The 23,355-nt window shown below is 39.5% G+C and overlaps 2 protein-coding genes across 2 annotated transcripts; both read right to left on the bottom strand.

Moving 5' to 3' along the window:
- Positions 1–2,362: 2,362 nt before the first annotated feature.
- LOC138441608 (protocadherin alpha-6-like) lies at positions 2,363–4,807 on the bottom strand. Its single transcript, XM_069592723.1, has one exon. The coding sequence runs from the start codon at positions 4,805–4,807 to the stop codon at positions 2,363–2,365; it is 2,445 nt and encodes an 814-aa protein (XP_069448824.1).
- Positions 4,808–12,360: 7,553 nt separating this feature from the next.
- On the bottom strand, positions 12,361–14,940 carry LOC138441607 (protocadherin alpha-5-like). The gene has a single exon (XM_069592722.1). It carries the CDS (start codon positions 14,803–14,805, stop codon positions 12,361–12,363), a length of 2,445 nt encoding a protein of 814 aa, XP_069448823.1. The 5' UTR covers positions 14,806–14,940.
- Between the last annotated feature and the right edge of the window lie 8,415 nt (positions 14,941–23,355).

Raw genomic sequence — 23,355 nt, 5'->3', positions numbered from 1 at the left:
ATATTTAATATGACCATAATTGTGGTTTCCTCATGCCTTGAAAATATGTTCTTTACAAAACGTTTAAAATTAGGATAAAAATATTAGTGACAAATTGAATTATGTTAGCAATACTAAATTTTAAAATCCCTAGTTTACAGTTCAGAAAATTCAATTTTTCTGAAATAAATTTCAATTTATTTTAAGAAAATTCCTGGTCACTCTAGGGACCCAGGATCTCAAGAATCTAATGGAGGAAAAACTTAGAAAGGTTGTTTGTTTGGGGAGGCAAGGAATATAAGGAAATAATCCACATTCTTAAAAAAGCGGACTTTTAATCAAGCTTGCGGTGTTTTATCCTCTTTACTTCTACTTAACAGAGTGAGGTGTTTTTTAAAAATATTTCACCCCTATGTTCCCAATGCAAATAAAATAATTAACATCTGTATTCTAATGCTTTCCAAGTTTTACCTGTGCCTAAATGGGTTTTAAATATTGTTGCTGTCCTGAATTATTGCAATAGCTTCTTATTGTGTCATCTTGTCACAACTCCTTTATCCTTCTGTTAATCCTGGCAGTCATCTTAGTGAAAAACACCTTTTATTCCTATTGATTCACATTTTTGATAGCTTTCAAATAACAAGAGGTGAGTCAAAACTTCTTAGTGAAGTACTCAAATTACCCAAGAAATTTTTCTCACATTACTTTTCCTGCTTTATCGCATACTCTTTCCTATGGGAACCATATGTTTTAACCAAAACAGACTATTCTCTGTGTCCAGGCACACTTGGGATTTTGTATGTACTCATTTCATTAAGTTCTTCTGTTCCCAAGAATACCTATTATACTCAGTATTCTCTCAAAGGAAACTTTTCCATTTACAAACCGCTAAAAATATCATACCTCTTGAAGGGCTTCTTCAAAAAGAAAAATAGGCAGTTATTTCTGTTCAATCCACTCACAGTGATTTACATTTCTTGTACCTGTTATAATATTCAGCCTTCTAAGATGATCATATTTATGTATGACAGATATCTCTATTTTTCTACCAACTTCTCGAAGCCAGGGGCTGGGTCTTGTTAACTCAATGATTCTTGGCACAGCATCATTTTCAAAACTTACACTACTATCCATTCCTTGCATGTAGAGAAATGGTGAATACTTTAAATCATAATACAGAATGAATAATGAAAGCATTAAATCAGAAGAAATAAACTCTCCATGAAAAGGAGCCTACCAAATAAAAGTCAAACATAAATAAGGGGTTTTCAGTGTCTGAGAACTCAATGCACATTTTACATGAATTTACTTGGTCAAAGTCCACATTCTATTGAATTATTGTCAAATATTTGGATCCCTGATAAGCTGAGCAATAACAAGTGTATCACATGGTAGTTGAAAGAGTGTGAAATTTCCCCATTCACTTTTTCATCCCAATCAGAAGTATTCTGGGCCTCACTGGAGGCTCAGAGGTAAAGAATCTGCCTGCTAATGCAGGAGACATGGGTTTGATCCTTGATCCAGGAAGATCCCACATGCCCAGAGCAATTAAGCCCATGAACCACAACTATTGAGCCTGTGCACTAGAGTCCAGGAGCTGCAAATACTGAGCCCACCAGCTCTAGAACCTGTGATCTGCAAAAAGAGAAGCCTTTACAATGAGAAGCCCATGCTCCACATCTAGAGAGTTGCCCTTGCTCCCCAAAACTAGAGAAAACCCCACACAGTAATGAAGATCCAGCAAAGCAATAAATAAACAAAAATTTTAAAAGAAGAATAATAGTTATCCGGATAACTATTATAATGTACTTTGTCTCTAAATAGTTTAAAAGGCCAATAGTAAATGAGCACTACAGACTCTTGGACTCTTGGAATCACCAGGCCCAAAAAGGAATCTAGATTTAAGATATGTTGAAGACAGTCATTAAACAAAGTGGATAATCAAGAGTGTTGGCCAAGCAGAAGCATCAAAGAAAAGAGAGACAGAGAAGAAGAAGGAAAGGAAGGAAGAAGGAGGCTGAAGGATAGAACTATAATAAAGTGATGTTGAAATAAAATGACGGTGAAATAACTCTCCTGAAGTTCAAATGCAAAGTAATCAAAGTCTACAAAATTAATAAGGAAAAATACTACCAATGTATATTTTAAATGTATCACAAATGATTAAGGAAATTTTGAGTATTGCGACAAAAATCTTGACGTGTAGAATGATGTTTTAATAATGTCTGATTCCACTCTACTCAAGTTTAAAAAAACAAAGAGATTATAATAATTAACGAAGAAGAAAAGATGTATATAATGCAAAATTACTCAATTTGTTGAAATAGGAAAATTTAAACATAAACCCAAGGAAAATAATGAAAACATTTTTAAAAATCAACTGTTAATTATGAAAACTCAGACTTACTTTGGAAAGACTATCATCCTTTAAATCCTGATGCTCGCCGATATCCGCCACTACTGGACAGGCTGGTAGGCTGGGACTGAAGGCCATGAGGTCGGTCTTGGGCGGCCCCTCCCCAGAGCACACCCTCTGCTGCTTCTGCTGAGAGAAAGACCAGCTCCCCACCGCGCTAGAGCACACCAGCCTGGGCTTCACGGGCCCGCACGCGCCCTCGCTGGGCGGCGCCCAGCACCGCAGCGCCGTGTACAGCAGCAGCGTGAGCACAAACAGGCTGGACACCGCGCAGATGGCGATGATCAGGTACACGTTCACATCCACTAACGCCGTCTCTGCGCCAGCTGCACCAGACAATGCCCGCGAAGAGGCCTTGGGTGCCTGGCCGCTGTCCTCCAGCGACAGCAGCACGGTGGCCGTGGCCGTCAGCGCCGGCTCGCCGTGGTCCTTCACCAGCACCAGCAGGCGCTGGCGCGGCGCGTCCGCCTCGTCCAGGGCGCGCGTCGTGCTGATCTCGCCGGTGTACAGCCCCACGCGGAACGGGCTGCTCGTGCCACCCGCCGCCGGCTGCAGCTCGTAAGACAGCCACGCGTTGTAGCCCGAGTCGGCGTCCACCGCGCGCACCTTCGCCACCACGTGGCCCGCGCCCACGGACCTCGACACCACCTGGCTCAGCGCGCTGGGTCCTCCGCCTGGCCCGGGCGGCAGCAGCGCGGGCGCGTTGTCGTTCTCGTCCAGCACGAATACCTGCAGAGTCACGTTGCTGCCCAGGGGCGGCACGCCCGCGTCGCGCGCGCTCACCTGGAACTGCAGCAGCTCCAGCTCCTCGTGGTCCAGCGGCTGCAGCGCGTACACCTTGCCGCTCTCCGCGTGCACCGACACGTAGCTCGACAGCGCGCGCTCGCCCACCCGCCGCTCCACCAGCGAGTAGGACACCAGGGCGTTCTCCTGCGCGTCCGCGTCCCGCGCCGAGACCGTGAAGATGTGGCAGCCGGGCGGGTTGTTCTCCTTCACGAACACCGTGTACTCGGGCTGCGCGAACGCGGGCGCGTTGTCGTTCACGTCGGCCACCTCCACGGACACGCTGGCCGTTGCCGACAGCGAAGGCGAACCCCCGTCCCTTGCGGTCACAACCACTTCATAGTTAGCCACGTTTTCTCGGTCCAAGGTGCTATCCAGCACTAGTGAATAGTAATTCTTGAAGGTGGACACCAGTTTGAAGGGAACATAGGGCGTCAGAGAGCAGGTCACCTGCCCATTGGGACCTGAGTCCAGATCGGACACGCTAATTAGGGCTATGACAGTACCGAATTGAGCATCCTCTTGGACGGGCAAGGATAAGGAAGTCAATGCAATCTGAGGGACATTATCATTTTTATCCAAGACTTTCACTAAAACGGTGCAATGACCAGCCATGGGAGGGTGGCCTTTGTCCGTCGCTTCAATACGGATTTTGTATAAATTCATATTTTCATAATCTAAGTTCCCTTGAATAACTATTTCGCCAGTATTCGCATCTATTCTAAACTGGTTACTAACAGTGGCTGGAACAAGATTATTAAAAGAATATGATATTTCCCCATTCGCTCCTTCATCCCTATCAGAAGCATTCACTCGGATAACGATTGTTCCGTTATCTGAGTTTTCAAAGATCTTTACTTCATATTCAGATTGTCCAAAATTGGGAGCATTGTCATTCACATCCAGTACGGTAATCAGCAGCTGAACAGTGCCAGTGAGCTCAGGTTTGCCTTGGTCAGTGGCCATGAGGAGTAAGTTATGTTCGGGCACTTCCTCTCTGTCCAAGGATTTCCTTAACACGAGCCCAATTTGTGTACTGTCATCACTGTTTGTTTTCACATCCAGTGCGAAATTTTCGTTGGAAGTGAGTCTGTAGGTTAAGATAGAATTTGACCCCACATCTGCATCCGATGCGCCCTCTAGTGGAAACAAAGAATCTGGCAGCCTAGATTCGTAAATCAACACTCTTTGTTCCTTTACCGGGAACACAGGAGGATTGTCGTTAATGTCTTTAACCTCCACCTCCACATGGAACACCTGCAGCGGTCGGTCCACGATCACCTCCAGGTGGATGCTGCATTCCGCGCTCCGTCCGCACAGCTCTTCCCGGTCGATCCGAGAATTCACAAACAAAATGCCATTCTGCAGATTTACCTCCAGAAGGTCCCCGCGGCCTTTGGATGCCACCCGAAACAGGCGGGGAACCAGTTCCGCCAGCTCCAGTCCCAGGTCCTGGGCAATGCGACCCACAAAGGTGCCGTGTTTGGCCTCCTCCGGGACCGAGTAGTGGACCTGGCCGTTCCCTGCTTCCCAGGCTGCAAGAAGAAGAAACGAGACCAACAAACACCGGGATCTCAGTCGACCTTCAGGTGTAATAACCATTTCAAATACCTGCTGGTTTATTTCCATCAGGAAATCTTGTCTAGGCATTAAGATGAAACATTGTATGATCCCGAGTCTGTTAATTCAATTCTTCTGCGACTGCCATCATTCAGCACTCTTGGAAGGATGCAATAATGGGAGGAATGGACTTGAATAGCAGCTAGTGTATTCATGGTAGACAGCGACATCATGTGGCTCCAAAGGGTAAGAAATAAATTCATGCTATATATATTATACATACATATGTCTTTTGCCTTACTTTTATAGTAAATCTCATGTTTGTAAATATCTCATCTGTCTTATTACTTTAGAGTAAGGGTTCAGAATATTCAGAGTGAAACAACTTTCCTTCTAGTAATGTAAAAACGGTATCAACCAGTTTAGAAAGTTTAAGTGGGAATTAGAAGTGCAAATTATCCTCCATATTTTGTGTAGAGAACATGTGCATATATTTCTGTCACAAGATATGCTATTAGATTTTGCTCTGATAAAAAAGTATAATTTTAAAGTAACAAATTTTACCCAAATTTTAAAGACCTTATAGATGATCAAAGTTCATTCTTTGTTCAATGAACATCAACTGCTCCTAATAATGTTCCTTTTATTTGATAACAGAGGATGAAAATTTGGGAACATAATCTTTACAGCATTTCTTAATTTCTCTACAGCTTCTATTAGGTCTCCCCCTCAAAACATTTTCTTTTGCATACTTCTCCATCACTGCAAAATCTTGTGGAATTTCTACCTATTGTGCTTTGTGCTTTGATCCTTCAGCTGCTCCTAAATGACCTTATCCTTTTCTTTTGACTTCAAGCTCTTACATGGTTTCATTAAAATGCTCTTATCCACTTCCAACATTTTAAACAAGACTTTTATTGAAGACATTCCCCAATTCACATCTTCCTTCCTCTTTTCAATGGTTGTGATAATCATTTTTACCTATACATGCTAATAACTCCCAGAAAATAATTTGATTACAATTTAAAGGTTATGAAGATAAATTGTTAATACTCCCCAAATTCAAACCCTTAAATTCACCTTTTATTTAATGGCATTAACATTTTACATGTCACCTCTATGGATTTTTTTTATTACTCCATGTCCCCTACTTGTCCTATTCAAAGTTGGCCTATAGCCCATCTGTCTTTTCACATACCACCATATTTATCTTCATGGGTACAGCTTTTATTGGATTGCACTAAACAAATAAATTCCAAGATGTTAGAACCACTTCTATGTGACCTGAGATGTGATCACAAGCCAACATTTCTGGTGTTATTTTTAACTATTTTCCAATATTATCTCTATTTTGCAGACAACATAGATCACTTACTTGCCTTCTTCCTCAATAAAATCCTTGTTCAATTTTTTAAAATTATCTCCACCTTTACCTGTAAAAAATGCTCCACTCATATCAAAATCATGCCAAAACGTCAATTTTATCATGAATTCATCCTTACTGTCATCAACTGTAGATAATTAAACTCTTTCTCTAAATGATACAATGGAAGTCATAAAAAGATTTTTCAAATAAACACACACCAACACTCACCCTTCTCCAGAATTCTGATGTACTTGTATAATCCTCACAGACAACTATAATACAAAATACCCCCAACATGAGAACACCTTACATAAATTATATAAAATATCCTATATCTAATATTTATCCTGATAAGTAGTAGTCCTTATCACTGACTATACAATTTCTATTACAATTATTTGTAGTAAGTTATGAGTTCATTTTAGCTAACCAATACTAAGCAAGTCCCCCAAGCAAAAGTTCCCTTGCTTACAGGAAGATAAGCCTTGACAAAATCTATATTGCCATATAGTCTTGTTAGTTGAAAGTTTTCTATAATGGTTAAGGTATTTCATAAATTGCTGCCCTAAATGAAGAGTCTCTTTGAATATCAACTTTTAACATAGTTAAAGTATCAACTTTCTCTTTCTATTGAAGTTCCTAGCAATTTCCAGAAGGTTGCTAATATAATCTGATTAATTGGAAGAGTAGCAATAATTCTATTTATTGGCTCCAGGTAGAAAATTATACAATGTTACTGAAATCATATATGCAAAATAAATTAATTTGGAAAAGGGAAATACTGGTCTCCTCTAAGAAATATCTTACATTTTTGTTCAGTTATTAACTCAAATAGTTCATCTAGTCAAGGAAAAAGATTATGTACAGAAAAAAAGAAGTTTATTAACAGCTTCCTCCCCAGCAAAGAAAAATTTTAGTTATAAATCAAAGAGTTTATATTTCAAAACTGAATTAACTTGATTTTTAAAAAGCTGACAACTGGTAACTACAAATTCACACAATGGTGAGAATGCCTTCTCCATTTATAGGACTTCCCAAAAGTAATGAGGTGTTAGAAATGTTTAAATAATGTTATAAATATATTTAAGAATTAAATATATGTGAGAATATATAGAAATAGAAAAAGCAATAAAAAGGGAAATTGGCACTTTGTCATATGAAATGTGGAATATTTATTACTGCCTAAGCTCATACTGTTTTTTCAAAAAGTGTAGAAAAATAGTTCTCTGTATTTGATCTGAAGAGCACTATTGCCTATAGCAGATAAAATGTATGGCTTTGTTGTAAAAAAAAAAAAGTATTAGTAAACAATAAACTCAAGAGGGAGGGATGTTTATATCATACAGTATTTTTTAATCTAAAAACAAAAGGCAACAATAAAAGCAAATGTCTTCTAACCAAAAAGAAAGTTAAGATTTTCCCAGCGGTGAAAATTCACAATTATTTCTCACCAATATAATAACTTGTGAATTGAAGAATAAAAAATAAGAGAATAATTAATCATCCCTCCACTTAACATTGGTGTTGGGAATTATGATACAGCTGCAAAATGGGACAACATGGACTAGAAAAAAGAATGAAAAATCTCCTTAAGTAATAGACAAACTATATTAAATGGATGAGGAAAGGAAAATCAATACAAACATTATGTTTTAAAGTGGGAGAAGAGAGTTTATTTGTATATAAAAAATTCTCTAGGAGAATAACCAAGAAATTAGAACATTTGAAATATTTGAGCAGGTATATGGTGGAGAATTCTGACAAAATGTGGTCCACTGGAGAAGGGAATGGCAAACCACTTCAGTATTCTTGCCTTGAGAACCCCATGAACAATATGAAAAGGCAAAAAGATATGACACTGAAAGATAAACTCCCCAGGTCAGTAGGTGCCCAAAACACTACTAGAGAAGAGTGAAGAAATAACTCCAGAAAAAATGAAGAGATGGAGCCAAAGCAAAAACAATGCCCAGGGGTGGATTTGACTGGTAATAGAAGTAAAGTCTGATCCTGTAAAGTACAATATTGCATAGGAACCTGGAATGTTAGGTCCATGAATCAAGGTAAATTGGAAGTGATCAAACAGGAGATGGCTAGAGTGTACACAGACATTTTAGGAATCAGTGAACTAAAATGGACTGGAATGGGTGAATTTAACTCAGATGACCATTATATCTACTACTGTGGGCAAGAATCCCTTAGAAGAAATGGAGTAGCCCTCATAGTCAACAAGAGAGTCAGAAATACAATACTTGGGTGCAACTTCAAAAACCACCAAATGATCTCTGTTCATTTCCAAGGCAAACCATTCAATATCACAGTAATCCAAGTCTATGTCCCAACCAGTAATGCTGAAGAAGCTGAAGTTGATTGGTTCTATGAAGACCTACAAGACCTTCTAGAATTAACACACAAAAAATATGCCCTTTTCATCATAGGGGACTGGAATGCAAAAGTAGGAGGTCAAGAGATACCTAGAGTAACAGGCAAATTTGGCCTTGGAGTACAAAATGAAGAATGGCAAAGGCTAACAAAAGAGTTTTTCCAAGAGAATACACTGGTCATAGCAAACACCCTCTTCCAACAACACAAGAGAAGACTTTACTCATGGACATCACCAGATGGTCAATACTGAAATCAAATTGATTATATTCTTTGCAGCCGAAGATGAGGAAGCTATATATAGTCAGCAAAAACAAGGCCAGGAGCTGACTGTAGCTCAGATCATGAACTCTTTATCGCAAAATTCAGACTTAAATTGAAGAAAGTAAGGAAAACCACTAGACCATTCAGGTATGACCTAAATCAAATCCCTTATGAGTATACAGTAGAAGTGACATATAGATTCAAGGGATTAGATCTGATAGAGTGCCTGAAGAACTATGGATGGAGGTTCATGATATTGTACGGGAGGCAGTGATCAAGACCATCCTGAAGAAAAAGAAATGCAAAAAGGAAAAATGATTGTCTGGGGAGGCCTTACAAATAGCTAAGAAAAGAAGAGAAACTGAAGGAAAAGGGGAAAAGGAATGATAAAAACAGCTGAATGCAGAGTTCCAAACAACAGCAAGGAGAGATAAGAAAGCCTTCCTCAATGATCAATGCCAAGAAATAAAGGAAAACAACAGAAAGGGAAAGACTAGAAATCTTTTCAGGAAAAAGAGATACCAAGGGAACATTTCATGCAAAGATGGGCACAATAAAGGACAGAAATGCTATGGATCTAACAGAAGAAAAAGATATTAAGAGGTGGCAAGAATATACAGAAGAAATATACAAAAAAAGATCTTCATGACCCAGATAACCACGCTGGTGTGATCACTGGACTAGAGCCAGACATCTGGCAATGTGAAGTCAAGTGGGCTTTGGGAAGCATCACTATGAACAAAGCTAGTGGAGGTGATGGAATTTCAGTTGAGCAATTTTAAATCCTAAAAGATGATGCTGAGAAAGTGCTGCACTCAATATGCCAGCAAATTTGGAAAACTCAGCAGTGGTCAAAAGGTCGGTTTTCGTTCCAATCCCAAAGAAAGGCAATGCCAAAAAATGTTCAAACTACTGCACAATTGCACTCATCTCACACCCTAGCAAAGTAATATGCAAAATTCTCCAAACAAGGCTTCAACAGTATATGATCCGTAAACAATGGAAACAATGAGAGACTTTATTTTGGAGGACTCCAAAATCACTGCAGATGGTAACTACAGCCATGAAATGAAAAGACACTTGCTCCTTGGAAGAAAAGCTACGACCAACAAAGACAGCATGTTAAAAAGCAGAAACATTACTTTGTCAACAAGTCAAAGCTATGGTTTTTCCAGTAGTCATGTATGGATGTGAGAATTGAACTATAAAGAAAGCTGAGCACTGAAGAATTGATGCTTGTGAACTATGGTGGTGGAGAAGACTCTTGAGAGGCCCTTGGACTGCAAGGAGATCAAACCAGTCCATCCTAAAGGAAATCAATCCTGAATATTCATTGGAAGGACTGATGTTGAAGCTGAAACTCCAATACTTTGGCCACCTGATGAGAAGAACTGACTCATTGGAAAAGACCCTCATGCTGGGAAAGATTGAGGGCAGGAGGAGAAGGGGAAGACAGAGGATGAGATGGTTGGATGGCCTCATGAACTCGATGGACATGAGTTTGAGTGGACTCCAGGAGTTGGTGATGGACAGAGAGGCCTGGCGTGCTGTAGTCCACGGGGTCACAAAGAGTCAGACACAACTGAGCGACTGAATTGAACTGAACTGATTAAGTGGCTTGATGCTGGAGGTGGAATGGACACATTTTAAAATATTTTAAATCATAAAATATATTTTATAATAAAAAATGAATAAAATTAAGCCACTAGAGCTAAAATTTTTAAATTATAAATATCAAACTCACCATGAGGATGCAAAGGCTAACATTTAAACAAGACTTCAAAGAGTCATTCAATGCACAAATATTCCTGGAAAAATTAATTCAATTTGTGTACTGTCACTGTGCTTATTTAGCTTCTATGCAGAGTACATCATGAGAAACGCTGGGCTGGAAGAAGCACAAGCTGCAATCAAGATTGCTGGGAGAAATATCAATAACCTCAGATATGCAGATGACACCACCCTTATGGCAGAAAGTGAAGAGGAGCTAAAAAGCCTCTTGATGAAAGTGAAAGAGGAGAGTGAAAAAGTTGGCTTAAAGCTCAACATTCAGAAAACGAAGATTATGGCATCTGGTCCCATCACACACATGGGAAATAGATGCGGAAACAGTGTAAACAGTGTTAGACTTTATTTTTGGGGGCTCCAAAATCACTGCAGATGGTGATTGCAGCCATGAAATTAAAAGACGCTTACTCCTTAGAAGGAAAGTTATGACCAACCTAGATAACATATTCAAAAGCAGAGACATTACTTTGCCAACAAAGGTCCATCTAGTCAAGGCTATGGTTTTTCCAGTGGTCATGTATGGATGTGAGAGTTGGACTGAGATGTGAGAGAAAGCTGAGTGCCAAAGAATTGATGCTTTTGAACTGTGTTGTTGGAGAAGACTCTTGAGAGTCCCTTGGACTGCAAGGAGATCCAACTAGTCCATTCTAAAGGAGATCAGTCCTGGGTGTTCTTTGGAAGGAATGATGCTAAAGCTGAAACTCCAGTACTTTGGCCACCTCATGCGAAGAGTTGACTCATTGGAAAAGACTCTGATGCTGGGAGGGACTGGGGGCAGGAGGAAAAGGGGACGACAGAGGATGAGATGGCTGGATTGCATCACCGACTAAATGGATGTGAGTCTGAGTGAACTCCGGGAGTTGGTGATGGACAGGGAGGCCTGGCGTGCTGCAATTCATGGGGTCACAAAGAGTTGGACACGACTGAGCGACTGAACTGAACTGAACAAAAATACTCAAATAGGGGCTTCCCTGGTGGTCTAGTGGTTAAGAACCCACGTGCCAATGGAGAGGACACAGGTTCCATCCCTGTATGGGGAAGATCCCACATGCCCTGGAGCAAGTAAGCCTGTGGGCCATGACTACTGAACCCAGGCTAAACAGCTCTCTCGTAGCAACTACTAAGGCTGGCACACCCTAAAACCTGTGCTTCACAACAAGAGAAGCCATAGCAGTGAGAAGCCTGTGCACCACAACCAGAAGATAGCACTCTCAGAAACTAGAGAAAGGCCAAAGGCAGCAAAGAAGACCCACCGCAAACAAACAAAATCAAGCAAACAAACAAAACCAAATAATGGATAGTCAGTGGAGGAAAAAATGGCAAGTTGACACAATGTGTTACAATATTTCTATGTAGTTACAGAACTCGACTTTGACCATAAATGGTAACACCAAAAATGTATCTTACAAGTATCTTCCTATAAAACTTATTAAAATTTGAAAATTGAAATGTTCATTAAAAATTTAATTCTGGAAACATTTTCTATGGTGAACTGAAAACCAGTTCATTAACTCAAGCCTTAATCCCCATAAAAAGGGCATTGTTACTGAAATAAACACTATAGTGCAAAGCAGTTGTCTTCAACAAAGTAAATTTTAAGCATAACTGTAAGTATAGAGAAATTAATTAGTACCAAGAGAATTTATATCTAAAAGGATACAATAACTACTTATAAAGCCATGCTTTAAAAATGAAAAGAGAAGATAAAGGATATTAAATATTTAATATTAAATACATAACGAAAATCTGGAGAAGGCAATGGCAACCCACTCCAGTACTCTCTCCTGGAGAATCCCAGGGACGCGGGACCCTGGTGGGCTGCCATCTATGGGGTCGCACAGAGTCGGACACGACTAAAGCGACTTAGCAGCAGCAGCACATAACGAAAATTTTCTATAAGGTTTTTGAGACTCACCGTGTCAGTAGAGATGGGACCCTGAGGCAGGCTAGGACTGAAGGCCATGAGGTCGGTCTTGGGCGGCCCCTCCCCAGAGCACACCCTCTGTCGCCTCTCCTGAGAGTAAGACCAGCTCTCCACCGCGCTGGAGCACACCAGCCTGGGCTTCCCGGGTCCACACGCGCCCTCGCTGGGCGGGGCCGAGCACCGCAGCGCCGTGTACAGCAGCAGCGTGAGCACAAACAGGCTGGACACCGCGCAGATGGCGATGATCAGGTACACGTTCACATCCACTAACGCCGTCTCTGCGCCAGCTGCAACAGACAATGCCCGCGAAGAGGCCTTGGGCGCCTGGCCGCTGTCCTCCAGCGACAGCAGCACGGTGGCCGTGGCCGTCAGCGCCGGCTCGCCGTGGTCTTTCACCAGCACCAGCAGGCGCTGGCGCGGCGCGTCCGCCTCGTCCAGGGCGCGCGTCGTGCTGATCTCGCCGGTGTACAGCCCCACGCGGAACGGGCTGCTCGCGCCACCCGCGGCCGGCTGCAGCTCGTACGACAGCCACGCGTTGTAGCCCGAGTCGGCGTCCACCGCGCGCACCTTCGCCACCACGTGGCCCGCGCCCACCGACCGCGCCACCACCTGGCTCAGCGCGCTGGGTCCTCCGCCTGGCCCGGGCGGCAGCAGCGCGGGCGCATTGTCGTTCTCGTCCAGCACGAACACCTGCAGGGTCACGTTGCTGCCCAGGGGCGGCACGCCCGCGTCGCGCGCGCTCACCTGGAACTGCAGCAGCTCCAGCTCCTCGTGGTCCAGCGGCTGCAGCGCGTACACCTTGCCGCTCTCCGCGTGCACCGACACGTAGCTCGACAGCGCGCGCTCGCCCACCCGCCGCTCCACCAGCGAGTAGGACACCAGGGCGTTCTCCTGCGCGTCCGCGTCTCGCGCCGACACGGTGAAGATGTGGCAGCCGGGCGGGTTGTTCTCCTTCACGAATACGGTATACTCTGGCTGCGTGAAGGCAGGCACATTGTCGTTCACGTCGGCTACCTCCACGGACACGCTGGTCGTGGTGGACAAGGCAGGCAAGCCCCCATCTCTAGCAGTCAGTACCACATCATAGTTCGCCAAGAGCTCACGATCCAAGTTGCTGTCCAGCACCAATGAATAGTAATTTTTGAAAGTGGACACCAGCTTGAAAGGAACGTCAGGCGTCACAGAGCAGGTGACCTGTCCATTGGCACCAGAGTCGAGGTCTGATAGACTGATCAGGGCAATGACGGTGCCCAGTGGAGCGTCCTCTTGCACAGGCAGAGATAGGGAGGTTATGACCATCTCTGGGATATTATCATTTTCATCCAGCAGTTTCACTATTACTTTGCAGTGTCCAGTTAATGGGAATGAACTTTTATCAACCGCATCAATGTTAATTTCATATAAATTACAGTCTTCGTAGTCCAGTTTTCCTGTAACTGTTATTTCCCCACTATTAGAATTGATCGCAAATTTGGATTTTACATTGTCAAGAACAAGGTTGTTAAAGAGATACATTATTTCCTTATTAATACCCTCATCTGCATCTGAGGCGTTCAGTTTAATAACTAGTGTCCCATTCGGTGCATTTTCCAGTAATCTGACATTATAAATTGATTTATCAAATTCTGGAGCATTATCATTCGCATCCAAAACATTGATCAATAACTGAACTGTACCTGTTAGTTCAGGTTTTCCTCCATCAATTGCAATCAGCAATAAACGATGTTCTTGCGTTTCCTCCCTATCTACTGGTTTCTTCAAAACTAGCTCTAAAAAGTTTGTTTCCTCTTCGTTTGTTTTAACATCCAAGTCAAAATACTCATTTGCTTGTAACTTGTATCTCAATTCTGCGTTTCTTCCGATATCCATATCAGACGCGCCCTCTAGCGGAAACCGGGAATCCGCTCTTCTTGACTCTAGTATAAATAGTGTTTGTTCTTGTCGGAAGAACCTTGGCGGATTGTCGTTAATGTCCTTCACCTCCACCTCCACATGGAACACCTGCAGCGGCCGGTCCACGATCACCTCCAGGTGGATGCTGCATTCCGCTCTCCGCCCGCACAGCTCCTCCCGGTCGATCCGAGAATTCACAAACAAAATACCATTCTGCAGATTTACCTCCAGAAGGTCTCTGCGGCCTTTGGATGCAGTCCGAAAGAGGCGAGGCACCAGCTCTGCCAGCTCCAGTCCCAGGTCCTGGGCGATGCGGCCCACGAAGGCGCCGTGTTTGGCCTCCTCAGAAACCGAGTAGTGGACCTGGCCGCTCCCCGACTCCCAGGCTACGAGGAGCAGAATTGATAGCAGCAGACGCTGAGATCCTGGACTTTTTCTCTGAGAATATACCATCGCAAATTTGTATCAACTTTCAAATACCTATTGCACTACCATATAACTCTTGGAAATTTAGTTACCAATTTTATACAATTTTGTATTTGCTCACCTTTTATGCTTCAGCAGCAGAGTGAAAAAATGGAGTGGCTCTTTTCCTTTCTCAGGAAAATAAACTCGCTGTATTCCTTTGTTGTTAAAAAAAAAAAACAAAAAACTAAACTTGCGGTTTCCAGCGCCATCATGTGGAGGAAAGGGGAGTTATTTTACTTTGTTATGCTTTATTTACCTTACATTCGTTAAATATTTCCCAATTTCAACGACTCATTATATTCCTTATCTCTAATCAAATATATAATTAAATTTTTAATAAAATGTATCAAATTTAATTAAAATATTGCAGAATCAATACTACTCAAGTTGTGACACCCAATCTTTACTAGAATGATTTGTATTGGCCTATTTTGTATATTTAGGGTTTGTATAGTTCCTAATGGACTTTAAAAGTTTTAGATTTTTTCTATCTTTCCGTATTTAAATATTACTCTTAAAATTACCGATTTTTTCTCTACTGTTTTGATGGGATGTTTGTATACTAGTCTTTATATCAATCATAAAACAAGTTTATATTCCTATTTGCAATATTTAATATTGGCTTTTGTTAATGTTATTTTCAAAGTAACAAGGTATTTGAGTAGAATTCGTGTCTGAGTTCCATTTGGAAGTCTGATTTTCAAATTGCTGAAAATTTATTGATTTCCTTTTTCTCTATATTACCTACTTACTTTTAGTGTTACCTCAAAAACTGTAATGTGGACATGACACTATTTGCGACTTAATACATCTAACACAGGACAGCATACAGACAAGCATTTCTTCAAGTTGTTATTGCTGATAAATCAGATTGATATACATTGTGAAAGCACATATATTTCCTTTTATGTTGCAAATTAAAATCCTAATGTTGTTTGTAAGATATACTATTCTATAAAATATTTGAGTTCCAGCAAAAATTGAAACATGGAAAGAAATCACATTATTAACAAGTTAACTCTGTTAATTTCATCTCACTCTACTGCTCCATTTTATTTGCTACACGGACTTGGACTTCACTTAATAAATATGGCCAATATAAAATAAACCAACTCTTCCTCTTTAAAAAGTTTAACATTCTACTTAAATATATACTTCCTCAGTTCAGTTCAGTCGCTCAGTTGTGTCCAACTCTTTGCGACCCATGAATCGCAGCACACCAGGCCTCCTTGTCCATCACCAACTTCCAGAGTTCACCCAAACTCAGGTCCATTGAGTCAGTGATGCCATCCAGCCATCTCATTCTCTGACATCCCCTTCTCTTCCTGCCCCCAATCCCTCCCAGCATCAGAGTCTTTTCCAATGAGTCAACTCTTTGCATGAGGTGGCCAAAGTATTGGAGTTTCAGCTTCAGCATCAGTCCTTCCAAAGAACACCCAGGACTGATCTCCTTTAGGATGGACTGGTTGGATCTCCTTGCAGTCCAAGGGACTCTCAAGAGTCTTCTCCAACACCACAGTTCAAAAGCATCAATTCTTCAGCACTCAGCTTTCTTCACAGTCCAACTCTCACATCCATGCATGACCACTGGAAAAACCATAGCCTTGACTAGATGGACCTTTGTCGGCAAAGTAATGTCTCTGCTTTTCAATATGCTGTCTAGGTTGGTCATAACTTTCCTTCCAAGGAGTAAGCGGTTTTTAATTTCATGGCTGCAATCACCATCTGCAGTGATTTTGGAGCCCCCAAAAATAAAGTCTGACACTGTTTCCACTGTTTCCCCATCTATTTCCCGTGAAGTGATGGGACCAGATGCCATGATCTTTGTTTTCTGAATGTTGAGCTTTAAGCCAACTTTTTCACTCTCCTCTTTTACTTTCACCAAGAGGCTTTTTAGTTCTCTGCCATCAGGGTGGTGTCATCTGCATATCTGAGGTTATTGACATTTCTCCCAGCAATCTTGATTCCAGCTTGTGCTTCTTCCAGCCCAGGGTTTCTCATGACGTACTCTGCATATACGTTAAATAAGCAGGGTGACAATATACAGCCTTGACAAACCCCTTTTCCTATTTGGAACCAGTCTGTTATTCCATGTCCAGTTCTAACTGTTGCTTCCTGACCTGCATATAGGTTTCTCAAGAGGCAGGTCAGGTGGTCTGGTATTCCCATCTCTTTCAGAATTTTCCACAGTTTATTGTGATCCACACAGTCAAAGGCTTTGGCATAGTCAATAAAGCAGAAATAGATGTTTTTCTGGAACTCTCTTGCTTTTTCTATGATCCAGCAGATGTTGGCAATTTGATCTCTGGTTCCTCTGCCTTTTCTAAAACCAGCTTGAACATCTGGAAGTTCACAATTCATGTATTGCTGAAGCCTGGCTTGGAGAATTTTGAGCATTACTTTATTTATTTTTTTTTTAGCATTACTTTATTAGCGTGTGAGATGAGTGCAATTGTGTGGTAGTTTGATTATTCTTTGGTATTGCCTTTTTTGGGGATTGGAATGAAAACTGACTTTTCCAGTCCTGTGGCCACTGCTGAGATTTCCAAATTTGCTGGTATATTGAGTGCAGCACTTTCACAGCATCATCTTTCAGGATTTGAAATACCTCAACTGGAATTCAATCACCTCCACTAGCTTTGTTTGTAGTGATGCTTCCTAAGGCTCACTTGACTTCACATTCCAGGATGTCTGGCTCTAGGTGAGTGATCACACCATCGTGATTATCTGGGTCATGAAGATCTTTTTTGTACAGTTCTTCTGTATTCTTGCCACCTCTTCTTAATATCTTCTGCTTCTGTTAGGTCCATACCATTTCTGTCCTTTATCGAGCCCATCTTTGCATGAAATGTTCCCTTGGTATCTCTAATTTTCTTTTTTTTTTTTTTTTATTTTTTAAATTTTAAAATCTTTAATTCTTACATGCATTCCCAAACATGAACCCCCCTCCCACCTCCCTCCCCAGAACATCTTTCTGGGTCATCCCCATGCACCAGCCCCAAGCATGCTGCATCCTGCGTCAGACATAGACTGGCGATTCAATTCACATGATAGTATACATGTTAGAATGTCATTCTCCCAAATCATCTCACCCTCTCCCTCTCCCTCTGAGTCCAAAAGTCCGTTATACACATCTGTGTCTCTTTCCCTGTCTTGCATACAGGGTCGTCATTGCCATCTTCCTAAATTCCATATATATGTGTTAGTATACTGTATTGGTGTTTTTCTTTCTGGCTTACTTCACTCTGTATAATCGGCTCCATCTAATTTTCTTGACGAGATCTCTAGTCTTTCCCATTCTGTTGCTTTCCTCTATTTCTTTGCATTGATTGCTGAGGAAGGCTTTCTTATTTCTCCTTGTTATTCTTTGGAACTCTGCATTCAGATGCTTAAATATTACAAACTCATCTTTGCTTGTGAATATAAGAGGGGCCAGGAAATCAATGATTCTATTACTTAATGCTTTACATGTAAAGCATAAACTCCGAACACAAATTTTAATGTTGGTATAAATCATATATAGAATTAGATGTATTTTGTGTCCATGTATAAAGCAAATATGGAAAAGTGGTACTATAAAAACTAGCTTGGAAAGAAATAAGATTACTAGAAAATACAAAGTCAATTGAAATTAACTTGCTTCTCAGTATTCAAAACAGTAATGTAAGGACATCAGATAATGTTACTGAATTTGTTTCTGATACAATCTTTAAGAGTACACTTATCATTTCCTTTAGTTTTTGAAAGATTTCTTAGCATTCAGAATATCCAAACACTAAAAAAGCTAAACAGTAATCAAATTTCAGAGCTATTTATCTAATAGTCACTTACAATGATAATTTAAAGTATTTTAATATATAATAAGAAAAATTATAATATCTGAGTTGAAAATATCATTGGTTAATGTTGATTCACCTTCTGTTATGAAACCATGATTGATGTGGATCTACAAAACTACAATAAAAAAATTTACTGTTGAGAAAAGTAAATATTAAGTATTTAAAAGCCAACTGATGGTGTGATATTAATGCATGCATAGTATTTTACAGAATATTTTCAGTAAATATTTAAAACTTTAAAAAATATACTCAATGGAGAAAATGCCATCAATAGTATCATATGTTTCTTTCAGCTTGTAATTTTTTCACATAAATATATACAGGAGAAAATAAGACTCTTGGCTTTTGAACTGTCTTCATATCTTTTAGATTGCAGAGTTTTAAAATTATCCCTTGCATTTCTCTTTCATTGCTCAACTCTTGTTTTGGAGGTTATTTTTTCAACAAGTATAGCCTCTTTACTTGTAATTCCATGAAATCTATAAATCTTTCTCCAGTCCATTCTTTCAATTAAATATTATAGATTATTACTACATAGTTTCTGGAAAATTTTCAGTTATACTTATGTATGTCCCATGGCAGAACTAAGACTCCTTTCCTGACAATGAATTTAGATTAAAACCAAATAGTATTTTGAGGTATCCCTACTTAATTTACTGAGGAACATTCAGGAAGACAGTACACTAGAAAATTTAATTTTGTATTGGAGTCTAGATGACTTTCATTTCCTACAAAACTCCAGAATAAAATTTTAATAAGCTATATTTCTCACCTATGTGTAGAAAATTATGTAAGTCTACCACACTGTTGAGATATAACAGGTGAAACTGAAGCAATCTTTTAAAAGTTTGTAAACAGTCCATCCTCCTGCATCAAATGTGAACAAAAAGTTTAATTATATGTAGAAAATAATTTATCCAGTTACCTTACATAATATGCATATGGTACATATTTTTACATTACTTTTGTAATGGTTCAACCTCCCAACAAAATATTGTGCTAAAATATTTATGTTATATACACATTCTGAGGAGACCTGAGAGTAATTTTAAAGTACCTCTGAGGGAATAAGGAAGCTAAATTAAGCATAGTTTTTACTCACAATCCTATTGCCTTCATTATTCCCAAATGAGCTCATTTAAAAGTGGAAAGAGACAATGAGCTAAATTTAAGCACTTTTGGTTCTATTCTATGCATTCATATTAATATTCATGTGGCCTCAATTTTTGTGTGTGTCTCCAGGCCACAATTCAGTCTTTATTAAATTGAAAGAAATTACAATCTCTGAGGTCATATCTTTTAAAATTCTAGGCCAAGTGAGTGGAAACTTGATGAGATGCAAGATTCTTAAAGCATTAGTAAATATCCAGGATGAGAAAGAAGAAGGGAAACTAAACAGTAAAAAAAAAATAAATTCAGTAAGCTTGGGTCTTATAAACAAAGGAAAAAGGAAAGGAGGACAGAAAAGGGGTTAAAATAAAGTACAAAGTCCTTATTCTACTAACTGTGTATGAGACTACAAAATAGACCTTGGGTTCAGAAGAAGAGATAAAAATAAAATCTTCAGAAAATTTGTAGTGACAGACATCATTGTAGTCGATAAAAAAGGAAAAGATATAAAATATTTACCTCAACTCAAACTTTTCCATAAATTTCTAAACACATATCTATCAGGTATTTATAAATTCTTTATCCATCTTTAGAGTAATGTAACTACATCTAGAATAGTTACCACTTCTCATGTACAATACCCAGAACTCAATACAAAATTATCAAGCTTATTAAGAAAGAGAATCATGAGAAAAAGTGAACAATAAAACCCACAAACAGATGATCCAATTATTAGACTGATATGACAGACCATAAATAAACTGTAATTAAGGTACCAAAATAAATACATAATAAATTATTTCACCATAAAAATATAATCTATATTTTAAAAGAAAATTATAATTCTAAAGCTAAAAAAGATAATAATCAATGTTTAGATTCAATTGATGACTTAATAAGAAGAGAAATTTGCTGATGTAGAAGATTGGTCAAAATAAAAATATCAATCAGGTAATAGCAAAAATGATGCTGAAAAAATAGAAGGGAGCATAGAAGATATAAGCGATATGGTGAAAAGATATAACACGCCTATTCCTTGACTTAAAGAAGAGAAAGAGAGAAAAACATGAGGCAGAAGCAATATTCGAAGGCTGACTGCTGGAATTTTTCCTATACTGATGAAAGACATCAAACCACATATTCAAGAAGCTTTAAAAACTGCAAACAAGATAAAAATCAAAGAAAACTAAAACTGAACATAAAGCCCTTGAAAATAAAAAACAAAGAAAAATTTTACAAACCAGCTGGACAGGGAAAAAATGGTTTTACTACCTGAACAATAAACTTGACAGCCATCTTCTCAAAAGACTATGGAATGTCATCTTAAAAGCCATGGAGTGGGGGGAAATAAGTTACAACCCAGAATTTGATACTTAACAAAACTATTTTTCAGAAGTGCTGGCAAAATAAGCATATTTCTCATATACCAAATATTAGAGAATTCTTTACCACCACTAAAAGAAATATAAAATAATTTCTTCTTTAGTTCCCAACCAGGTATTGAATCTGGGCCCTCAGGAGGGAGAGCACAGAGTCCTAACCACTAGACCACCAGGGAATTTCCTCATAAGTACCATTATTAAAGAAAATAATTTAAACTTAGAGCTGATATTTATTATGATCACAAATGGCAATTATTTAAGAAAAAAATCTTATGAAAGATGAATAGGACCTCTACACAGGAAATTATAAAATATTAAGAACCATTGTCAGTTATTTAGGTAAATAGAGCATGCTCATGAAGTGAATGTCTCATGATTGTAAAGATGTCAGCTGGTTTCATGTACAATGCCCAGAACTCAATACAGAATTATCAGGTTAATATAGCTAATTATCCTGACAAAATTATCAGGATAATTATCTATTATCTCAATAGATACAATGCAATCCAAATCAATACCTCACCAAGTTGTTTCTATGGAATTAATATACAAATCTAGATTGAATTAAAGAGACAGAATGGCATTAATGGAAAAATCAGTCAAATTGATTATAAAAACAAAAGTAAAAAGACTATGGTTATTTAAGGAACAACTGTGGAACTAATTTTTTTTAAATGGTCTTGCCTCAGCTGAACATGTTTGGCAAAAGTTAAGCTTGATCCTTGGGTCTCAGCAAAGACAAAAAATTAAAATTGATTGCATATGTAATGTGAACAAGAAAACAAAAGACACACAAAATTATCTTCAGAGGATAGAATTAAGAAGAAAAAAATGATAAATTGAACTTAACTAAAATGAAAATTCCTATTCAGCAAATGACAAAAGAATGATAAGACAAGTCAGTGTGGAACAATGCAGAAAATCAAGAAAGGGGTCATATCCAAAACATAAAACTTTTCAAAAAGAAGTAGAAGGAACTTCCTTGGTACTCCAGAGTTGAGAGTCTGCCTGCCAATGCAGGGGATGTGAGTTGGATCCCCGGTCCGGGAAGATTCTACATGCCACAGGGCAAATAAGCCCGTGCACCACAACTACTGAAGCCCTAGTGCTCTAGGGTCTTTACTCTCCACCAAGAGAAGTCAGTACAATGAGAAGCCCATGCACTGCAACTAGAGAGTAGACCCCCTCACCACACCTAGAGAAACCCTAGGTGCACCAATGAAAACCCAGTGCAGCCAAAAATTAACTTAAAAAACAGTAGAAGAATATAACAGAATAGGAAAATAGGCAAAAGACTTGAACAGTTATTGCACAGAATAGGATATTAAAATGGCCAATAATAATACAAAAATGTGCTCAATCTCAATTACAAATTGGGAAACATAAGCACATCTAGCAAAATGGCAACAACGTAAAGTAACAATGCCAAGTTTTCCAGATGATGAAGAGCAACTGAAATTCATACAGAACTAGCAAAAGTGTGAACAGGTAAAAGCATTTGGGGAAACTGACATCAATTAAAGATACCAATTGATTGACATTATCAATTAGTGATACCAAGGGAACATTTCATGCAAAGGTGGGCACAATAAAGGACAGAAATGGTATGGACCTAAACAGAAGCAGAAGAGATTAAGAAGAGGTGGCAAGAATACACAGAAGAACTATACAAAAAAGATATTCATGACCCAGATAACCATGATGGTGTGACTAACTCACCTAGAGCCAGGCATCCTGGAATTCGAAGTCAAGTGGGCCTTAGGAAGCATCACTACAAACAAAGCTACTGGAGGTGATGGAATTCCAGCTGAGCTATTTCAAATACTAAAAGATGATGCTGTGAAAGTGCTGCACTCAATATGCCAGCAAATTTGGAAAACTCAGCAGTGGCCACAGGACTGGAAAAGGTCAATTTTCATTCCAATCCCAAAGAAAGGCGATGCCAAAGAATGTTCAAACTACCATACAATTGCACTTATCTCCCACACTAGCAAAGTAGTGCTCAAAATTCTTCAAGCCAGGCTTCAACAGTATGTGAACCATGAACTTCCAGATGTTCAAGCTGGATTGAGAAAAGGCAGAGATCAAATTGCCAACATCCACTGGATCATAGAAAAAGCAAGAGAGTTCCAGAAAAACATTTATTTCTGCTTTATTGACTACATCAAAGCCTTTGATTGTGTGGGTCACAGCAAAATGTGGAA

The sequence above is a fragment of the Ovis canadensis genome, chromosome 5 (genome assembly GCF_042477335.2).
Source record: "Ovis canadensis isolate MfBH-ARS-UI-01 breed Bighorn chromosome 5, ARS-UI_OviCan_v2, whole genome shotgun sequence".
Lineage (NCBI taxonomy): Eukaryota > Metazoa > Chordata > Mammalia > Artiodactyla > Bovidae > Ovis > Ovis canadensis.
Note: the sequence above shows the minus strand (reverse complement) of the source record. Positions and strands in the feature narration are given on the sequence as shown.